General features: G+C 41.1%; 1 protein-coding gene across 1 annotated transcript in view; it reads right to left on the reverse strand.

Annotated features, from left to right (window-relative positions):
• Positions 1-6705: 6705 nt before the first annotated feature.
• The window catches only part of PPM1H (protein phosphatase, Mg2+/Mn2+ dependent 1H), a 130046-nt gene continuing 119775 nt past the window's right edge, over positions 6706-16976 (reverse strand). The window contains exon 10 of the mRNA XM_084205990.1: positions 6706-11560. Within this exon, the coding sequence (XP_084062116.1) occupies positions 11413-11560 (148 nt within the window). The 3' untranslated portion in view covers positions 6706-11412. The remainder of the gene's footprint in view (positions 11561-16976) is intronic.

Consider the following 16976-nt stretch of genomic DNA (forward strand, 5'->3'; position numbering starts at 1 on the left):
GTATTCAAATTTTCTAGTTCTGGTAAACTTTTAAAGCACTTGAATTTCTTTTCATGCTCCTCTTAAAAACAGTTGTTATTTCTGGAGAGAGTAGTCACCTTTCCCTTTGCCTTTCATCCTTTCTCCTCTTATTTGTGTGAAGAAATTCTGTCACTCAGTTGTGACATTTCAGTAGTGGATGCTACACCCATTTTAACCGAAAGCATATTTTTCTGAAATAAAACCTAGATATATTTACTTGTCAACAGATACGCTCTATAACTTCCATAAAGAGGACTGAATTACAGAAATTGTAAAATATGTGAAGCGTTTTAGGTGTTTCTGAAATCTACCCTTAAAAAGAGCAAGAGCCAGCAATCCCTTGTGCCAACCTCTTTTATCTCTTGCAAAGCTATTTCTCATTTACTGTTATGCTTAACAATTCTATTTCACAGTGTGCTTTAAATTCCCAACAACAGAAGAAAAAACAACTTGCAAATCCAAGACCAGGCGTCTGTTTCCTCACAGTTCTAAACGAAGCCTTACCATTTCCTAACTAATGAGAATCTTTTCCATGTGGAATAAATCCTTAGTTCTTAGCAGCATTAGTAATGCTTAAAAAAAAAAAGTCTTTAAAATGGTCCAGTTGCTAACTGCCTTTGACTGTCTCAATAAGACTGAAAGAGACCTTCTGCTCTAAATTAATAAAGCCAATCACAGCTACACAAAGCCCAGAATGACCGATCATTCTTCTGGTGTCCTCACTATCTTTACTGAGGTCAGATAAATCACTTTCAAGCTGTTAAATCAATGATCATAAATTAGGGCTCTGTTTTTACAGCACCTTGTGGGAAATTCTCCTGGTTAAATTAATCTAACAGCTGCAGCAATGAGCACCTCCCACAAGATCATGTCAAAAGTTCTCCCCCATACACCACCTTTTTCTAAAAAGGGGAAAAAGGACTGAATGATTTGTTTTTACCTAGAACACAAAATGGAATCCCTCCATCTATCCCTGCTAATTCGTGTTTCAATTGTACCCAGCTGTTTAAATTGCACTGTGCAGAGATTGCCTTGATCCCCAGGTGCTGGTACTCCATCTGTGCTGTTCTGAGAGACTATTTACAGCCGAGGTTAGGCCAGTGATTGCTGGGATGGAAAACTCATTTCTCAGCCTGGCTTTTATTTACACTCTTATTAAAGATCCTTTCACTCATGTTGGAATGGCAGCTAGTGGCTGCAGTAAGCGCTTGGCGTTGAGCCAAGCAGTGAAATTACCATGTCGATAAAAGATAGCCTGCTTCCATTTTAACCTTTCACTGTTCCCCCCTTTCCATCTATATTTGCATGAAGAAGGATGATTATTGAAAGAGATAGGGGGACAAAGGGATGAGAGAATCCTTGTCAACTGAGCTTTTCAAGGGATAAACCAATGGTTTGTAACCAATTTTGAAAAATTTTTACTGCCTTATTAATTTCCTACTCCTTTCTCTTAATTGCTATTAGAGTTTATTTTCACATGAAGCAACAGAGCTGCTCATGCTCTGCCCACATCCTTCCCCCACTGCTACCCCTGTGAACATGACCCTGGCTATGTCTGCAGTGTTGAGGTTTCTACTTCATCCACAATGCAGGTCACACAGAGCCACAGCAACACCCTCAAAGCACTTTTCTCCTACAAATATGCCTCCTGGAAATGAATCACCTCCTTGGGAGCAAGCAGCTCATTGCACACAGCGTGTTATGTTACTGGGGAGGGCAAGGGGAGAGTGTCTTGGGAAAGCCAGCAGGCAATCATCACACTGTGGCCCTAGATGCATTAAAAAAGCCCCAAAAAACAATAACTATTTCTCCAGAAATCTCAGCACATTTAAGAGCAACACTGAATTGGTGAAAAGCAACACAATCCACCTCAGCTGTTGCAAGACAACAAGCAATATTGTTAAGCGCCAACTATAGCCCAGTACTAGAAGGAGGAGACCCCCAAAACCTTGAGTCTCTCTATCAAGCTCTATTTCTGAGGCAGCCCATGACCTGAAGTGCAGAAGCTGTGCTAGTAAACTGCAGGTAAAACATGCTTTGTCTCTTTGCCTTTTTCCAGAGCAGAAAGAGAGACAAGTCCTTCTATTTTCAGTTTTCCTGAGTAGAAGAGCAGTGAATCTGCTGAGAGGTTTACAAGGATTGGTGTTCATGCTCTTGAACCTTGTTTTGGGTGGTGTGCAAATAGAAGCATTCATCTCCTAGTGGAAAAGGAACAGGAAAGAAAGGGGGCTATATCCTGAGGGATTTATCCCTTTACTTAGGTGTTCAAGTCATCTGTTGTTTAGCCATTGCTTAAGCTTGTAGGTCCTCATGAGGTGTAGGCTCAACTCATCACCAGGTTAGGCTCACTCTACCAGGATACATTAAGAAGACAAAATTTCAGGCCTTGGTTTTACAAAAACTGTACAAAATACAATAAATTACCAGGAGCTTGCTGCTTCTCTGGTGCAGATGCTCCACTGGCCCAAGCCGTTGTCTGCTGCATTCCAGTAGGTGTGGAGAGATGCAGCTTTTCAGTACAAGGTAGCTGTGGAATCCTCCAAAGAATGAACAAAATTGAGTTGTTCAATTTTTAAAAGTCAATTTTGTCTCCATTGAGTATGAGATGCCTGGAGAAATGGGTGTCTTATTAGTTGCTGCTTATAGTTATTTATTAATTTTTCCTATATTTCCATATACATATCTATACATATATGTGTGTGTGTGTATAACTACATATATATAATTATGTATGTTCAGTTTTTATATTCTACAAAAGCTTATTTATTAGAACTCAGTCTGTGGCATATAGCTCAGGACTCCAGGTTTGTTGGGTGTTTTTTTCCCATTTTCTAATTGACTGAGTCTAAGTCCCCAGCTACCAGCTTTCTTAATGAATCCAGCACCAGGAAAACCTTGCAGGAGCAGTAGCAGAAAAGAATGACTGGGACATTTTATATAACAATAAATATTTTTCTTTTTTTCTCCTATTTTTTGTGGGTTTGTGGTTTTTTTTTTTTTGCACTAAACAAACATTCCCTAAAACACCCTTCTTAAAAAATGTAACCACAGTAGGATTTACCATCTCAGCATTGTGTTTTATATTTTTCTCATTCACAGAATACTTATATGTCTGGACATGAAACTGAGTTTGAAAGTTGTGTTTTGATTCTTGTCTGGTTCATTCAAACTGCTTCTATGCTGGTGCTCAAGCAGAGAAGGAGTAAGAATGATGTTCCAGATCTTTTAACATACTCTAAATTCCCAGATGTAAAATTCAATTGCATGAGTCCTGGCAAAAAACAAGCTCTAAAAGGGGGCACAAAGACCAAAAAAGTAAATTTATTTTTTTAATTGGGAGCATAGTGAACACAATCCTCAGAAAATACAGCATAAGAATTCTGTATTAGGAGCTTGTTCGTGGAGCACGTTGATCTCAGCTAGATGAGATGCAGTTGACATTTGGCAGACAAAGCTCTAGGGAAAGCTGGCGGATGTTAAGAAATAAGACATTTGGTGCAATTAGCTGTGGTACCAACCCAGGAATTAAAGTAAACAGGCACAACATGGGGGCAAGAGGATTTTTCATAATTAAGGCCTAAACAGCTCATGGCTTCAGGAATCCCCTGCTCTTTGTACATTCCTTGGTAATTCCCTCTTTAAATAACTGGTTTGTCTGCTTCTAGGTCCTGGATAACTGCAACTGGCTTTGGCTTCTCCCTGTCTCCTCTTGCCCGTCCCAGAATGTGCTGTGATACTGCGCTGTAAGCAGCTCACATCTGCCACAAAGGGCTGCAGGATTAAAAATTAAACTAATACACATTTAAGATATCTAGATGGGCAGGGTCAGTCTAAATTCTGAACAGACTGAAATGACTGCAGGGCTGTCAGCTGCTTTTACATCCTTGAGCTTTATTGAATATTATACTGGGCAGAGAAATGGTCTCTCTTTAGGAACAATTTGTGCTATTTCATAAGGTGACTGCCTAGTCATTTGTCTTCCACAGTAACTCTCATGGGAAAGCAGGATCTTTCCTTGTAGTTTTACTCATGGATATCTTGCAGACTTTCCATATTTTTAAGTCTTACCCTTTTAAAGCATAAATAGCAGAATTTCAGGTTTCTTTGTTTAGTCCCCAGAAAGTTGTAGCAATTACAGAAATGCACAATGACTATCATATGAGAAGCTAAATGCTCTATCTGAGCTTCTGTGACAGCCTTTGGATTTTCCAGACAGCCCTTAACTTGCCAAGGAGGAATAGTTTTCCTGGAGAATAACTGAGCCAAAGAACTGGGGTAACAATGGTCAAAAAGTTGAGCCTTCTAAAGACCATTAAAGTTTCCCCTTTCAAACTGAAGAATTAAAATGTTACAGGCATGTAAGTTTTATTTTAGAGGTAATGAGCAATGTTAGAATAATGAAGAAACCATTTCCCCTTCTGTGAGTCTTCCCTTTAGGTACCAGCATTCCTGCATTGCTGATGATGCTCTCGCTGTCAGCACCTGCAGGAAGCAAGTGGTGGGAGGAGGCGGATGGCCAGGGACTCAGTGGCTCATCTCCAACAGCAGTCAACTACTCCAAAATCTGAGAGAGGCACAGTAAGGAGAGGAAAGTAAGGAAAAATACCATCCCCATAGCATAAATAAACCCAGAAGATGCTCTGTCGAAGTCCAGTCTGTTGGGAAAGTCCTTGAACTACCACAGACGAGCAGAACCAACAGACTCGTAAATCCAGGGGCGACTGAGAAGCTCGCGGAAAACACCAAACCATTACAGCTGGTTGTGTGCCATCTTGACAGAGGAACACTGCGAGGGCTTGACTCCTGTTGCTTAAGGGAATAAATGCTTGTGGTCAAGATGAGGGATACTTTGACTGTTTAGTGGCTGAGAAATTATGCACTAAAACACATAAGAGCATAATTCTAGTATTGGGTGGCCTCAGATTCATGAACGTTCAGAGATCTATCTACACATCTAAATAATCAGTCTTAAATTAGCTACAGTAAAGATCTAATGATTTCTTCTGCTGCAGCTACCTCCCTCTCCCTTTAACATTCTGTGACAGAGTGTCGTGGACTATTGCTACAGCTTCACATTTATGATTAATTATTCTTAAATTATTAAGAGTCTCCAACTAATATGTCTTTATCTGCCTGTAGACACCTTTTGTCTACCTTCATCACCTTCCTTTGTAACAATCTCACCCTCAAAGCACCATTTCTCCTGAAATTATTTTAACATCCCCAAAAAGTGATGGCATCCTTTGTTTTGCAACCTTTTCAAAGCAACCTTCATCCTTCCTCCTAACCAGAATAGGATGTGAAAAAACCTTGATTGATATAAGCCTTCCTGGAAAGCATGAGAGAAACTCTGGAATCAGTAAAAGCTGATGTATAAAAGCATAAAGAAGTAAACTTTCTCTGAAAGTACATTGCTCTACCAGGATACATTAAGAAGAAACTGGTTTTACAGAAACTGTACAAAATACAATAAATTACTGGGATTGTTCCCTTATGTCACTTCAGTTAACAGGGCACATTCAGTAGAATACATGAATGGATTATTTGGCAAAGCACTGACTTATTGCCTACATGAATTACAGAAACTGATGTCCAAGTTTTAAGAGTTGTGTGAATCCCCTAAAAAAAATTTAAAGAAGCCTTACTTAATCTACAAGCTTATAGAATTTATGGCATAGGAAATGCAAAGGGATGATGTGGAATAGGGTCCTTTAGGTTCAGTTGGTGTGCAACAGTTCCCTGTCACTGCATGCTACCAGCACTTATTATTCAGCTGACACCAGCCAGCCAGGCAAAGCTGTGCCGGAGTTTTATTTGCACAGCAATTTTAAACTTGACACTGAGGTCGGACTGTAGTAATAAACTGTAGGATTTAAGGGAAGAGTAGTGAAGCAGAGTGAAAGAAAGTAACACATTGCCTCTCTCTGCACTCTCCACCGTGCTCAGCGGACACAACGGGCACATGCAGCACTTTAAAAAGCACAGTAGCACTAGAACAGATCTTTCCAGTGCTCTTCTACTAAGTACGAGGTGAAATGGGAAGCAGGAGAACCACTTGTGCTACAATGCAATATTTCAAAATCTAATGAGTAGATACATGCCCAGCTCCCATTCTCTTGCTGGGAACCCATTGCGATGGCTGTGCTGGCACAGGGCAAGGCTGTTGTCAGTTCCTGCATCTCCAGCACCTGCAAAAGTACCTTTGGTTACTAAATAACTGTGAGAGCTTGCTTCAGTGTAATCCATGAATTCACCCTTACTGGAACATAAACTCAGAGTAGAGTTTAAGTGATTCCTAAGGAACTGAGGATGAGGGAAAACTTACTCCAACTATGTTGCCATTTCCAAAATTACATCCAATGCCTCAGAGAGTTGGTACTGGATCACTTTGCACAGCTCTTCACTGAGTCAGAACATGGCAACTGGCAGTCTGAGTGATGAATCGTGATCTGATGGCAGCACAAAGCTCTCACAGTGACCCTACAGCTGAACTCTTCCAGATCAACCCATCCACTAATTCACCTCAAAGGAATTCACCAACTCAAGAGTCAGACCTTTTGTCAGTGAGTCATCAACTCCCTTGTAAAGCAGTGTGCTACTTGTCTGCATTGCACAATTAGTAATACACATAGAGAGACTAAGGGAATGTTCATGACAAAGGCAGAAGAAAAATGACTATACATCTAGATGGATTATATAATATATAATTTAAAATTTTATTTTAAAACTTTGCACATACACTTCTTCAGTATCCTCCTCATTTGTTCATTGCACTGAAAAGTTTCAAAAAACACAAAATATATCCCTTTACTAAACATTTTTTGTTCTTAGGTTACAAAAAGATTAACATTTCACAGTCACAAAGCAGAAGTACATTGGTCCAAAACATCTTCCTCCAGCAGGTCATCCTTTCCTCAGGACATATAAACCCTAGACAGTTGTACAGATCTCAAGATATTAAGATGAAGTGCCCGTTGAAGGAAAGATAAATGTGGCAGGTATTAAAAAAAATCAAAATTAGATACCTATGAAAGAACATCAACAGCAATGGATTTAAAAAAAAGGAAAAACCAAAATGAGCATGGAGGTGGAGAAGGGCATCCTCCTTCAAGTACATCACAGGTAGAAATAAAGCAGCACAGTCACAGCATCATTTAGTCACTCTCTCTATGACAGCCACATCACTGAGTCTTCATCTAAGACACATGGAGGAAAACTACTTACATACCTACAATGTATGAGAGGAACAACAGTTTCACACAATTTGCCATTTATGTTTGATAGAAAAATGCTGAAAGTATTAATACATAAAATGTAAAATGAAAGGAAAACACCAAGGCTGGAAGAAACACAGCAGATTTGCTCGAAGCATGTAGTGTTCTTTAAAAACCTAGCAGAAGTTCAGAGCCAAAATCTGCCCAAACATCAAGAGCAGCTCTTCAGAAACATCCTGGAGGGACAGAGCTGACAGTACCTCACAAAACTTCGTGTCACATTTCTACACAGAAGTAACTGCAAATGGAAATCCACTATTAACAGCAGATTCTGACCGCTTTTCATTTAGTCTGTTAGCCCTGTTGTTTCTTAGAATTTATTAAAAAAAAATCTCCAGTGTGAGGCCACTGAACAGCAGCCCTCTCAGACAATACACTTTTGTGTTCATGAAGGAAGCATTATTGTCTTAATGCACCAAAAGATGGTTGTGTGTTACATAATCTGTGTAAATTAAATTTCTAACCACCTTCTTAATAATATTAAAGAAAGAAAATTTTAGCCTGTAGTGCAAGAGAAAAACATCTGAAATGGCTGTTCTACTTTCTGTAACAGTATTTCTGGGAGAATGGTAAAAGCTTCTTGGTTTTGAGTTTCTAGAACTAGGACTGGACTTGTCAGCAGAAGACAGTGCTACACTGCAGTTAACTGGAACTCCTTTACTGGCACCTTTCCTTGCCATTATCCAAGGAAGGACAAGAATTTGCCCAACTTCCTAAGCAGTGCCTATGCACAGAATAGCAATATGAATGCAGATGTAACTCAGACTGAGGTTCCTTGCTGCTGAGCAGTTTTGGATACTGAGGGAACTTGACTGGCAAAAAGCCAGAGCACTGCCGGCAGTAACCAAGACGACATGCCAGGGGTCTAAAATTTGGACTTGGTGCCTAAGTTGCTCCAGTTTGAGGACACAAGCTGTCTGCTCCTAACTTAGGAGCTTCACTGAGCCCTAGAGCAGCTGCAAGTCTGAACATGGCAGTACCCATCCTGCATCTGAAAAGTGGCATTGTGCACCAGCAATCCTCCCTGCCATCAGTCTTTTCTAATGCAGGTAATGCAAAGTAACTCAGCCTTTAAAGGGAATTGGAAGTATATAATAATTTATTATTCTTGCTTCTCACACAATACCTGCCCAATAAATGACTTCTGCCTGCTGTTTCTGAGCCTTAGGTGTTCATATGTATTAATACCATGCCTTGAGGCAGAGCACCAGACCCCATCTCAGGTATGCAAGAACCTCCTACTGAAAGCAGGTAAAAGTGAAAGCCCAAGTACTAACGCATGAACCACAGATGTGCCAGACACTCCAGGGAAGCAAGCACCTAAATGTGTAACAGGTACTTTCCAAAAAAGCAAAACAAAAAGCGCCACAGCATCGTTTCAGTCATTTACATCTGAGTATAAAACCTTTTACTAAAGTTCTCAGAATCATTAATTGATACTAATTTTGATACTGTATTTCTGCCCTTTCTGGGAGAGGGACTGACAAGGAACGCAACTCAACCTGGGCCCAGCTGCTGCAAGAAGCTCCTGACTGATGGCAACACCTCAGATGAACAACACTGTGCAGGCTGATTCACCAGCCCAAGAGATCATGCTCTGAGAAGTCAGCTGCCAGTTTGCTCCCACCAAGACATGCAGTCTGCTAACCCATCTCTTCAGAGGTACATTTAAAAACACCCCTGAATGAGAAGGTGCCTTTTCCATTGCCATTGAAATTTCAGTTTCAAATTTTGGCAAATGCTACACTGGAAATCTATTTCCACCACACTAGTGGAACTCAGTGGTTTTATAGCAACTGGTATGTGTGTTGACACCATGTTACCAAATGAAGACCAACAGTGCATCAGCACTGAAATATTTCACCTGGGCTTGTAGTTGGTACCAGCAAGCACCAGCCTCTTTGCTGTTTGCTTTGTCAGCACTAATTTCTTTGTCAAAGAGGATCTGAATTGCTAGAGGACTACACAATGCATTTGTGAGGAGAAAACAGGAGTTACACCGAGCATGAAAAGCATGTTTATAAGTTTATTAGGCCAAAAAAAAAAAGTGCAAGATCTCTTGTTTAAAACATATGAGGGGCCATGTGAAAAATATTCTAGACTCCAAGCCTCTCTTTTCACCCAGATGCACACAGAAAAAGAGGTAAAGAGAAAAAAAAAATCAGGAAAAAAAGCATGAAAACACATAATCAGATATGTCATTGATTTATACTGAAGCTCTAGAACGTAAAACATCCATGTTCTGTACAGCTTTATCACATGAGGCACTGGGGAACTCATAGAACAGTTTTCAGGCCAGAAGCATGCAGCTTGCAGCAATGTTTGAGCTGTTCCACTCTCCACATTGCCTGCTTTCATCCTGAAACTCTTCTGAGTCTAGAGATTTGGAGCAAGAGTAGTTTAAATCCACCAAACTGTACTTCCAGATGCAGTCAAATACAGCATCTGGGCAGGCGCGCCGCACTCGGGCTGCGCCGTGTTTACACAGCACATCATCAATTACAGAACTGGCAGGCTCTGGGCCACGCCTGCTCAGGAGAAAGCCTGCAAAGGGCACAGCATCTCCTTCTCTTTTGGAAAGGACACAACATTTGTGAGCTCCCTAGTCAGTGCCCTACAATGATGTCAGCTCCCTGTCTTTTTTCTTATCAGAGAAGTACAAACCGGACAAACAGCTCCACAGCAATGTGGCCTGGGCACAAATCAGGGGGAAGCTGGCTCCCCAGCCAATATACATGCCTGTATGCTAGAACCTTCTGATTTTTTCTCTTAAATTCCTGCCAATGAAGTAAGAGAGCTGCCTGCATGGACTAGGCAGCCAGGTTACACTGCAGACTTGCTCACTTGTTTCTCTCCTGGACTTCTGCTTTCATGTCAAAAATGTTTGACACAGATTTTCTTTATTTAAATTATCACTGCTAAGAAAAGAGCTGAAGCAAGCCAAGGACTTGTATCTGTCACAGTTGTCTTGTGATCCTTGAGTACAATTCTCAATGCCAAGAGGACAGAAAGTTTTAAGCTGTCCCTTTTTGATCACCGCAGTCACGCAGGCAAAGGTATACTGAATAACAAATGAGGCAGGAAGAACTGAAACACCTTTGAAATAGATCACTATCTGTGTATCCAAATTGTTCATGAGAACAATACCACTACTTCAAGTACAAGTCCAACTGAAAACACACTCAGGAGCCCAAACAAATTTACTAAATCTCAACTGATGGAAAAATTTTATGGTCAGGGATCCTTTCAACAGGATAAAGCAGGCAGAACCATTCAATGAATGTAAATCTCTGATCCCAAAGAAACCACAGCCTCCAGGTAAACACTACATAAAGCTGAGTTTGCACGCTCTGTATAATCATGGTATACACACAACAAGAAATCTTGACAAGTAACTCCTCACCCCAGAATAAATTCTGCCATACAGGACTGTGACCTATTTCTCCTGGAAAACTTTGCAGGTGACTGTTTTAAGCTGCAGTAAACAGGCATAGTTACACTGAAACCAATTTCAGTTTTCCTACTAAAATACAGGAGGTATAGTCTACTGAAGAAGAGACAAGAGAGGAAAATGGGGGCTCAAAGGATTACACAAGTTTGAAGTTGCCCATAGATAAGTCATGAATACAACTTTCTGAAAGAAAACTCTTGAGTCTCATATATGTTTATCTATATTCTTAAATGAGATGCGACCCAAGCCCCCTTCTGAATACTTGGGGGTAGATTTCAGGAGCCTCCTTGGCTTCTGATACCCACTTCTACTTGCACAACTGAAATGGCTCTTCCAAGCTACATGGTAAACTGAGAAAAAAAATTAATTCCCCACCCCACCTAGAGGGATGACAGAATTCATAATATGCTAGCAGCATTTAAATCCCATTCCTGTTAAGCACCAAAACCACTTCTGTAGGGAAATTGGAATCTTAAGGGTTATCTTTAATCATATACAGTATATGTGCAGAACCCTACCTTTTGGGCAGAAAAATACCCCTCCAGCATTAATTTTGACTAGATTACATCAACTGGAAGTGTCCCGGTCAGACCACCAAAAACCTCTTGTCTCTTACAGGCCCTTCCCAAGAAGATCCCCATCCTATAACCACTCTTGGTGCTCCTTTCACGACTGCTTGTTGCCGTGGATCAGAGGGATGACGTAGACGGAGATGTCGTCTCCGGAGCCCAGCCGGTCGTTGGAGATCCGCCAGCCCCGGTCCTTCAGCACTCCCCGCGCTCGCATCACCAGGTCCTGCGCCGCCAGCGTGTACCTGTGGGAAAGGCACAGTGCAGCCAGGGAGGGTGGTCCCCACGAGCACAGCGGGTTTGCACAGCCTGCTGCCTGCCAGATTTAATGTCCTGACCTACCAAGACATGCTTCCCAGTGTTTTAGAAGCAGGCAGGAGAAACACAAACCATGGCATATGCACAAAGCAACTCCTTCCAGTTCAGTGACAGCTCCTGAATGAGAATGTAAAGCTATTTGACAGGTACCACTTGATCAAAAGTCACTGGCTGTTCTAAGTGCCTGGCTTCACCAATCTTCAGGAAAATATTAAACATGCTTGCCTTAACAAACTGGCTTTCTAGTAGTAGTCTGAAAAATTGAAGACCCCAATAACATTACTTGTTGAAAACTACACACTTGTTCACTGACACACCTGAAGGTAAACATGGCCCAACTATTTCAGAAATGAGCTATAACAAAGAAAGTAATTTGACACCAAGTAATAGAACATAAAAATAAAATCCAAATTTCACTTTAAGACTAACTTGTCTGGTTTCTTGACCACAGGTATGACTTTTAAATCTATTTTATTCTGAAACTGGAAAAGGAAACTTGCAGTTAATATCAGATTAACAGAGTCCCACAGTTCTTTCACATTTATGAGTTCAGTGAAAACTGCGTGAATGTGAGTGGTCAAGTGCTTAATTTAGTGAAATACTGAGTTTCACATTGCTTCAAAACTTCCAGCCTATGCTGGGCTGAGTGGCACTGGACTTACAGGAGTTATTTTTCTGTCCTGAAAAACTACCACATGCTGCTTGGGAGCAGAAGGATGCCAGACTCCAAAAGGTGCATAGACAGTGCTCTGTCATGTTCTCCCTTACTGCCTTCCTGCTGTTACTACATCAACACATCTGTGTACTAACTTAGAAGTTTCCTCTGAAAGAAATCTCATTACGGGTGAACAGCTACTGTCATGTGTTTTACTTCATCAGCTCAACACCTGGCCAAGAGGTTTTGAATTTGATTGGGTGGAGGCAATAAGGACAAGAAGGGTTTGCATTTCAGTACCCCCTTTTCTAGGGAGGATCGTTGGCCAGAAATTATCTGCCCAGATCTCATGTGCAGAAAAGGGAAGAACAATATCTCTGTTGATCAGAAGCACTGTGTGCGTGTGTTTAGGTTTATCAACTACCCACGACTCTTCTGACCTTAGACCTTTTCACCACAGAATTCCTTAGTAAGTTGTAATTTCTATCATAGAGACTTTACTCAATCTCTGGGGATAAAAGAAAAAAAAAAACCAGTTATGTTTTGTGCCTAGAGTTTTGATGCCTTGAACTCAGAGGACTCCTTTGAATCAAGAGCAGATCTATTTGCTCTACTAGAAAGATTTCTTCAATGCAAATGAACCAATGCTTGACTACTCAAAAGGTTTGATGCCAAATTCAAGTAATGTTGTACAGCTGCAATGCACCCACTGTTCCTAATGGTACTGAGGGATATAATTTCCAGGCCTTGCTAGTTTTGACAAATGATTTACTTAGTAAAAGAAGGGCTCAAAGATATGAAATCTGACACACATGCTTGCATACACACATGCACTGCCCACATGTTCTGAGATCAGTCTGTGCCACAACCTTGAGCTAGAACATCAGGATGTAACGAGAAGCACTGCCCTTACTGTTCTAATGCAACATGAAATTGTGTTTCCTAAGGGAAAAAACCCAAACATACATACTTGCACTCCTCAGTTCTCAAATCAGATGCAGGGCTAAGAACAAAAGGACTCAACGTGGCAAGCAAGAAACTGAAATATTTATTCACAGTGTGTCTGATGCTGAGTGAATTTTGGCAAGAACATATTTCCCAAAGATTTCTCTGCTATTGTCAGAATTTAAGAAAGAAACACCCATCATTCTGCAAGAAAACTTTGCCTTCCTGCTTTTTCTAATTAACAAGGACTCTCCACATCTAAGGAGTACAAAGGAATGAGTATTGCTTTTGATTGTATTTGGCTTTTGCTGCTGAATGTTTGGAGAGCGGAAGATAGAAAAAAGGAATTTTAATAAACACAAAATTCTCTTGTAGACAAACTGTGAAATACTCAAGAAAACCAGCACAATGAAGCAAAGAAAAAGGAATAGGTGAAGGCAGTAGTGAAGTATTCCTCTCCTGTGTAGAGCTGAATTGAAGCAAAGCTGTTCAACTTGGCACTAGAAGAGATAGGGTGAGTCTCTTGTACCTGGAGATGAATAGGAGCTGCAGTCCATTACTGAATGTTTTATTCTCCAGTGCTATGAAATTGGGATTCAGCTGTCGAGACAGCATTAGAGAACTGCTGAAGTAGTTTTAAAGTATCCACTTCCTCCTAATGAATAGCCTTGCTGGAATACAACTTTTGTGTTTTAAGAATAAATATATGGAGGTTTTTTCCTTATGCCAAAGCTTTCTGTATTGATCAGTGAAAGTACTGAAGGAGAAATGGTGGCAGTGGGGGAATCGTGCTGCTGTCTGAGCAGCGTCTTATCTCCTCAAACCCAGCAGAGGTGGAGGAGCTCCTCAGCATCCTCATAAATCCCTAGTGAGTGTGAGAGGGAAAATGAGGGGACAAGAAATGACAAAAGGAAGGATGAGAAATAAAAGATTCCCAAGGTCAGGGGTAAATGTGCATACATGCAGCTGAAATAAGTTGGCAAAGAGTCACAGTTCTCCATCTTCAAACCTCTTCAGAGAACTGATGTATGGACAGCAGCAGTGGCACTGCCACCTGTCCTTCGCTAGGAGCCCTGTAATGCTCCTCTGCCACAAGACCCAGAAGAAATGAGCTGGCTAAGAAATCCAGCTCCACCCCAGCCTCTTCATATCACAGCCCTCACATAGGAACTGTTCTGGAAACAAATCTGTGTCCAAATCCCCTGAGGCTGCATCTGCATGGCTGGATGAAGAGAGACCTGAGGACTTTGCTCTTGCTGCACTTGGAGACGTCCAGGCACGTGCTTATGTTTGACAGAATTCAGAAATGTTTTTTATGTGGGCAACAAATACTCACAGTAAGTACCACCAGGAGAGAGTCCCAAGAGCATTGCTGAGGGCTGTAAGCTCTTACCCATCAGGCTATAATGTGACTTCTAATTTAAATGGGAGGGATACTGGTCCCACAAGGAACTAATTATGTAACAGATAAGTACTCTGCAGCTCTAAAATCCTCTCTAGGCTTTTTTTTCCTCTTTCCTTTTCTAATACGCTGCTGTCAGGAAATAAGTAGGCTATCGGGTCAGGTGGATCCAGAGGCTGCTCCACAGGTTGGTTCTCTGAGGACCATAGCATTACCAAACCCAGGTGCAAGTCTCTTACATTCTGACAAGTTGTCTACATCCCTAGAGATATTACATTTTTGGCTGATCACCTCACCACAGATTATGTCACCGCACCTATCACAGAACCTGACATTTTCTGGGATAACATTTCCTTTAAACATAACATTTGTAATAAGGCAAAGGAGATTTTTCTGTCACTGACTAGTGAGAGGAAGGAATGCAGCTCCACTGGAATGGAGCATTCCAGCTCAAGCTGGAATGCTACAGTAAATTCATTAGTTATACCTCATTTAGACCACTGTGAAATAATTACACAGAACCTCTCACATAGTACTTTAAAATCTTTAAATATTCTTTACTACCAAGCAGCAAGAGCAATTCCACAAAGGTAATTTTCATAAATATAATTGTAAACTATATGAGGGACTGCTCTAATTACCTTTTGCATGCTGCCATGAGAAATGCCTTGCCATCACTATCTGTAAGCCTCTAAACGATCTGGCACAAAGTTGCTTAAAAGAACAAATTTATTTACAATTCAGATGTCCATTCAAAGACCAGTAGGGCAAACACCAATAAATGTGTTTGTTCTAAGTTATAAACAGCAGGCTTAGCTCTGGAATGTGTGGTACTCACGCTGGCACAAACAGTGACTAATCCCCCAAAATTACTAAACCAGTAGGAGAAAATTTAAATCAAAACAAAGAAAATACAATTTTCCTTTAGTGTCTCTCATTGCTCTGAGTGTTCTATAATGGATGAAATAACTCACCTAACAAGTCAAAAAGGTTGAAGAATCCTGCTTCCCACTGCAGCAATCATGATGGGCATCACCATCAGCTTAAAGACCAAAAGTAAAGACCAAAAGGAACAAGAGAGACACAAAACACCCTGACTATATTCTCAACAGATGGGACTGGTGAGGATGGAAGGCAGGGCCAACCTTTCCCAAATACTAGATAAGAATGGAGACAGAGCAGGACAGAGGTATTGCATGTTACAGGTGCCTGTGCAAGAATCTCAAGGGTGCAGGAACGAGAACAAAAGCAGCGCAGTATTTCTGAATGGTGTTAGGGAATAACTGAAAGGCGACTGGATAGGCCACCTCCTCCCACCTTAAATTAATGGCACATCTGCATAGCACTCTGCCAGATGCCCTGGAAGTGCCCTTAGCTGATCCTGTCTGATCCCTCCCCAGAGAGGGCAGACACAGCTGCATGTCTTGCTGAAGTAGAGACGGCCCGGGGCAGTTATTCATACTACACCTCATCTTTGGCAGAAGGAGATGGGCAAAGTCAAAATATTGTAGTTGCAGCTTCATGATAATCATCAATCATCCATTCTCCTGATGATTGCAGCAAAACCTCTTTTTGCTTTCCATAATTTTAAGTGTCAGAGCAAGAAAATACTGCTGTTGAGTTATTTTGAAGGTGTTGTCCCTTTAAAACCCAAGTCACTGTCAAGGTGTCCATACCCAGTTATCTTGTTTGTTGATGAACAGGGCTGACCCTCTGAAGATGACCACTTAGAAATATGAGAAACAGCAAGCATTTTGAGAGGGGTCTTAGCTATTTCTGAAACTCCACTTTCCACAGTCCTACTGGGGATGTGTAAAATCTCTCTTCTCTGCTCTCATCTGAGGGTGAGGTCAGAACCAAGTGGTAGATGGCCCTAAATTCACTAGCAACACACATTTCCCTTCCTGAACAGTCCCTAAGAACAAATAAAGCTCTTTCCACTTTCACAGTCCCTTTTACAAGCAAGAGACTTCTGATCTTCTGATCTCTGGCATAATGTTTTAATTCACAGTGACACTGAACTCAGTAGCAGACAAACCCATGGACAAACTCAAGGCAGACAGCCTCTAGATGGTTGTTTGGGAATTTGTTTGTTTGCATGATGGTATGTTTTGAGGACAGAAACTGATAATCTAAGATGTGATAAAGATAGAAAAATTAAGAGCATGAGTTAGATTAAAACGATGAAATGAAACAGGATCTAATTAAATGAAACACAAGTCAGACTTTCCACCTGTTTTGTCACCACAGCTGTCCTGCAGCTGGTAGCACTGAGCATCCTCTGTGGAAGGTGGGTTTGAAGGTCACACCATGACTAGGAATGAGTGGGAACCACAGAGTG

This window comes from Fringilla coelebs, assembly GCF_963513975.1.
Source record: "Fringilla coelebs genome assembly, chromosome: 5".
Classification (NCBI taxonomy): Eukaryota; Metazoa; Chordata; class Aves; order Passeriformes; family Fringillidae; genus Fringilla; species Fringilla coelebs.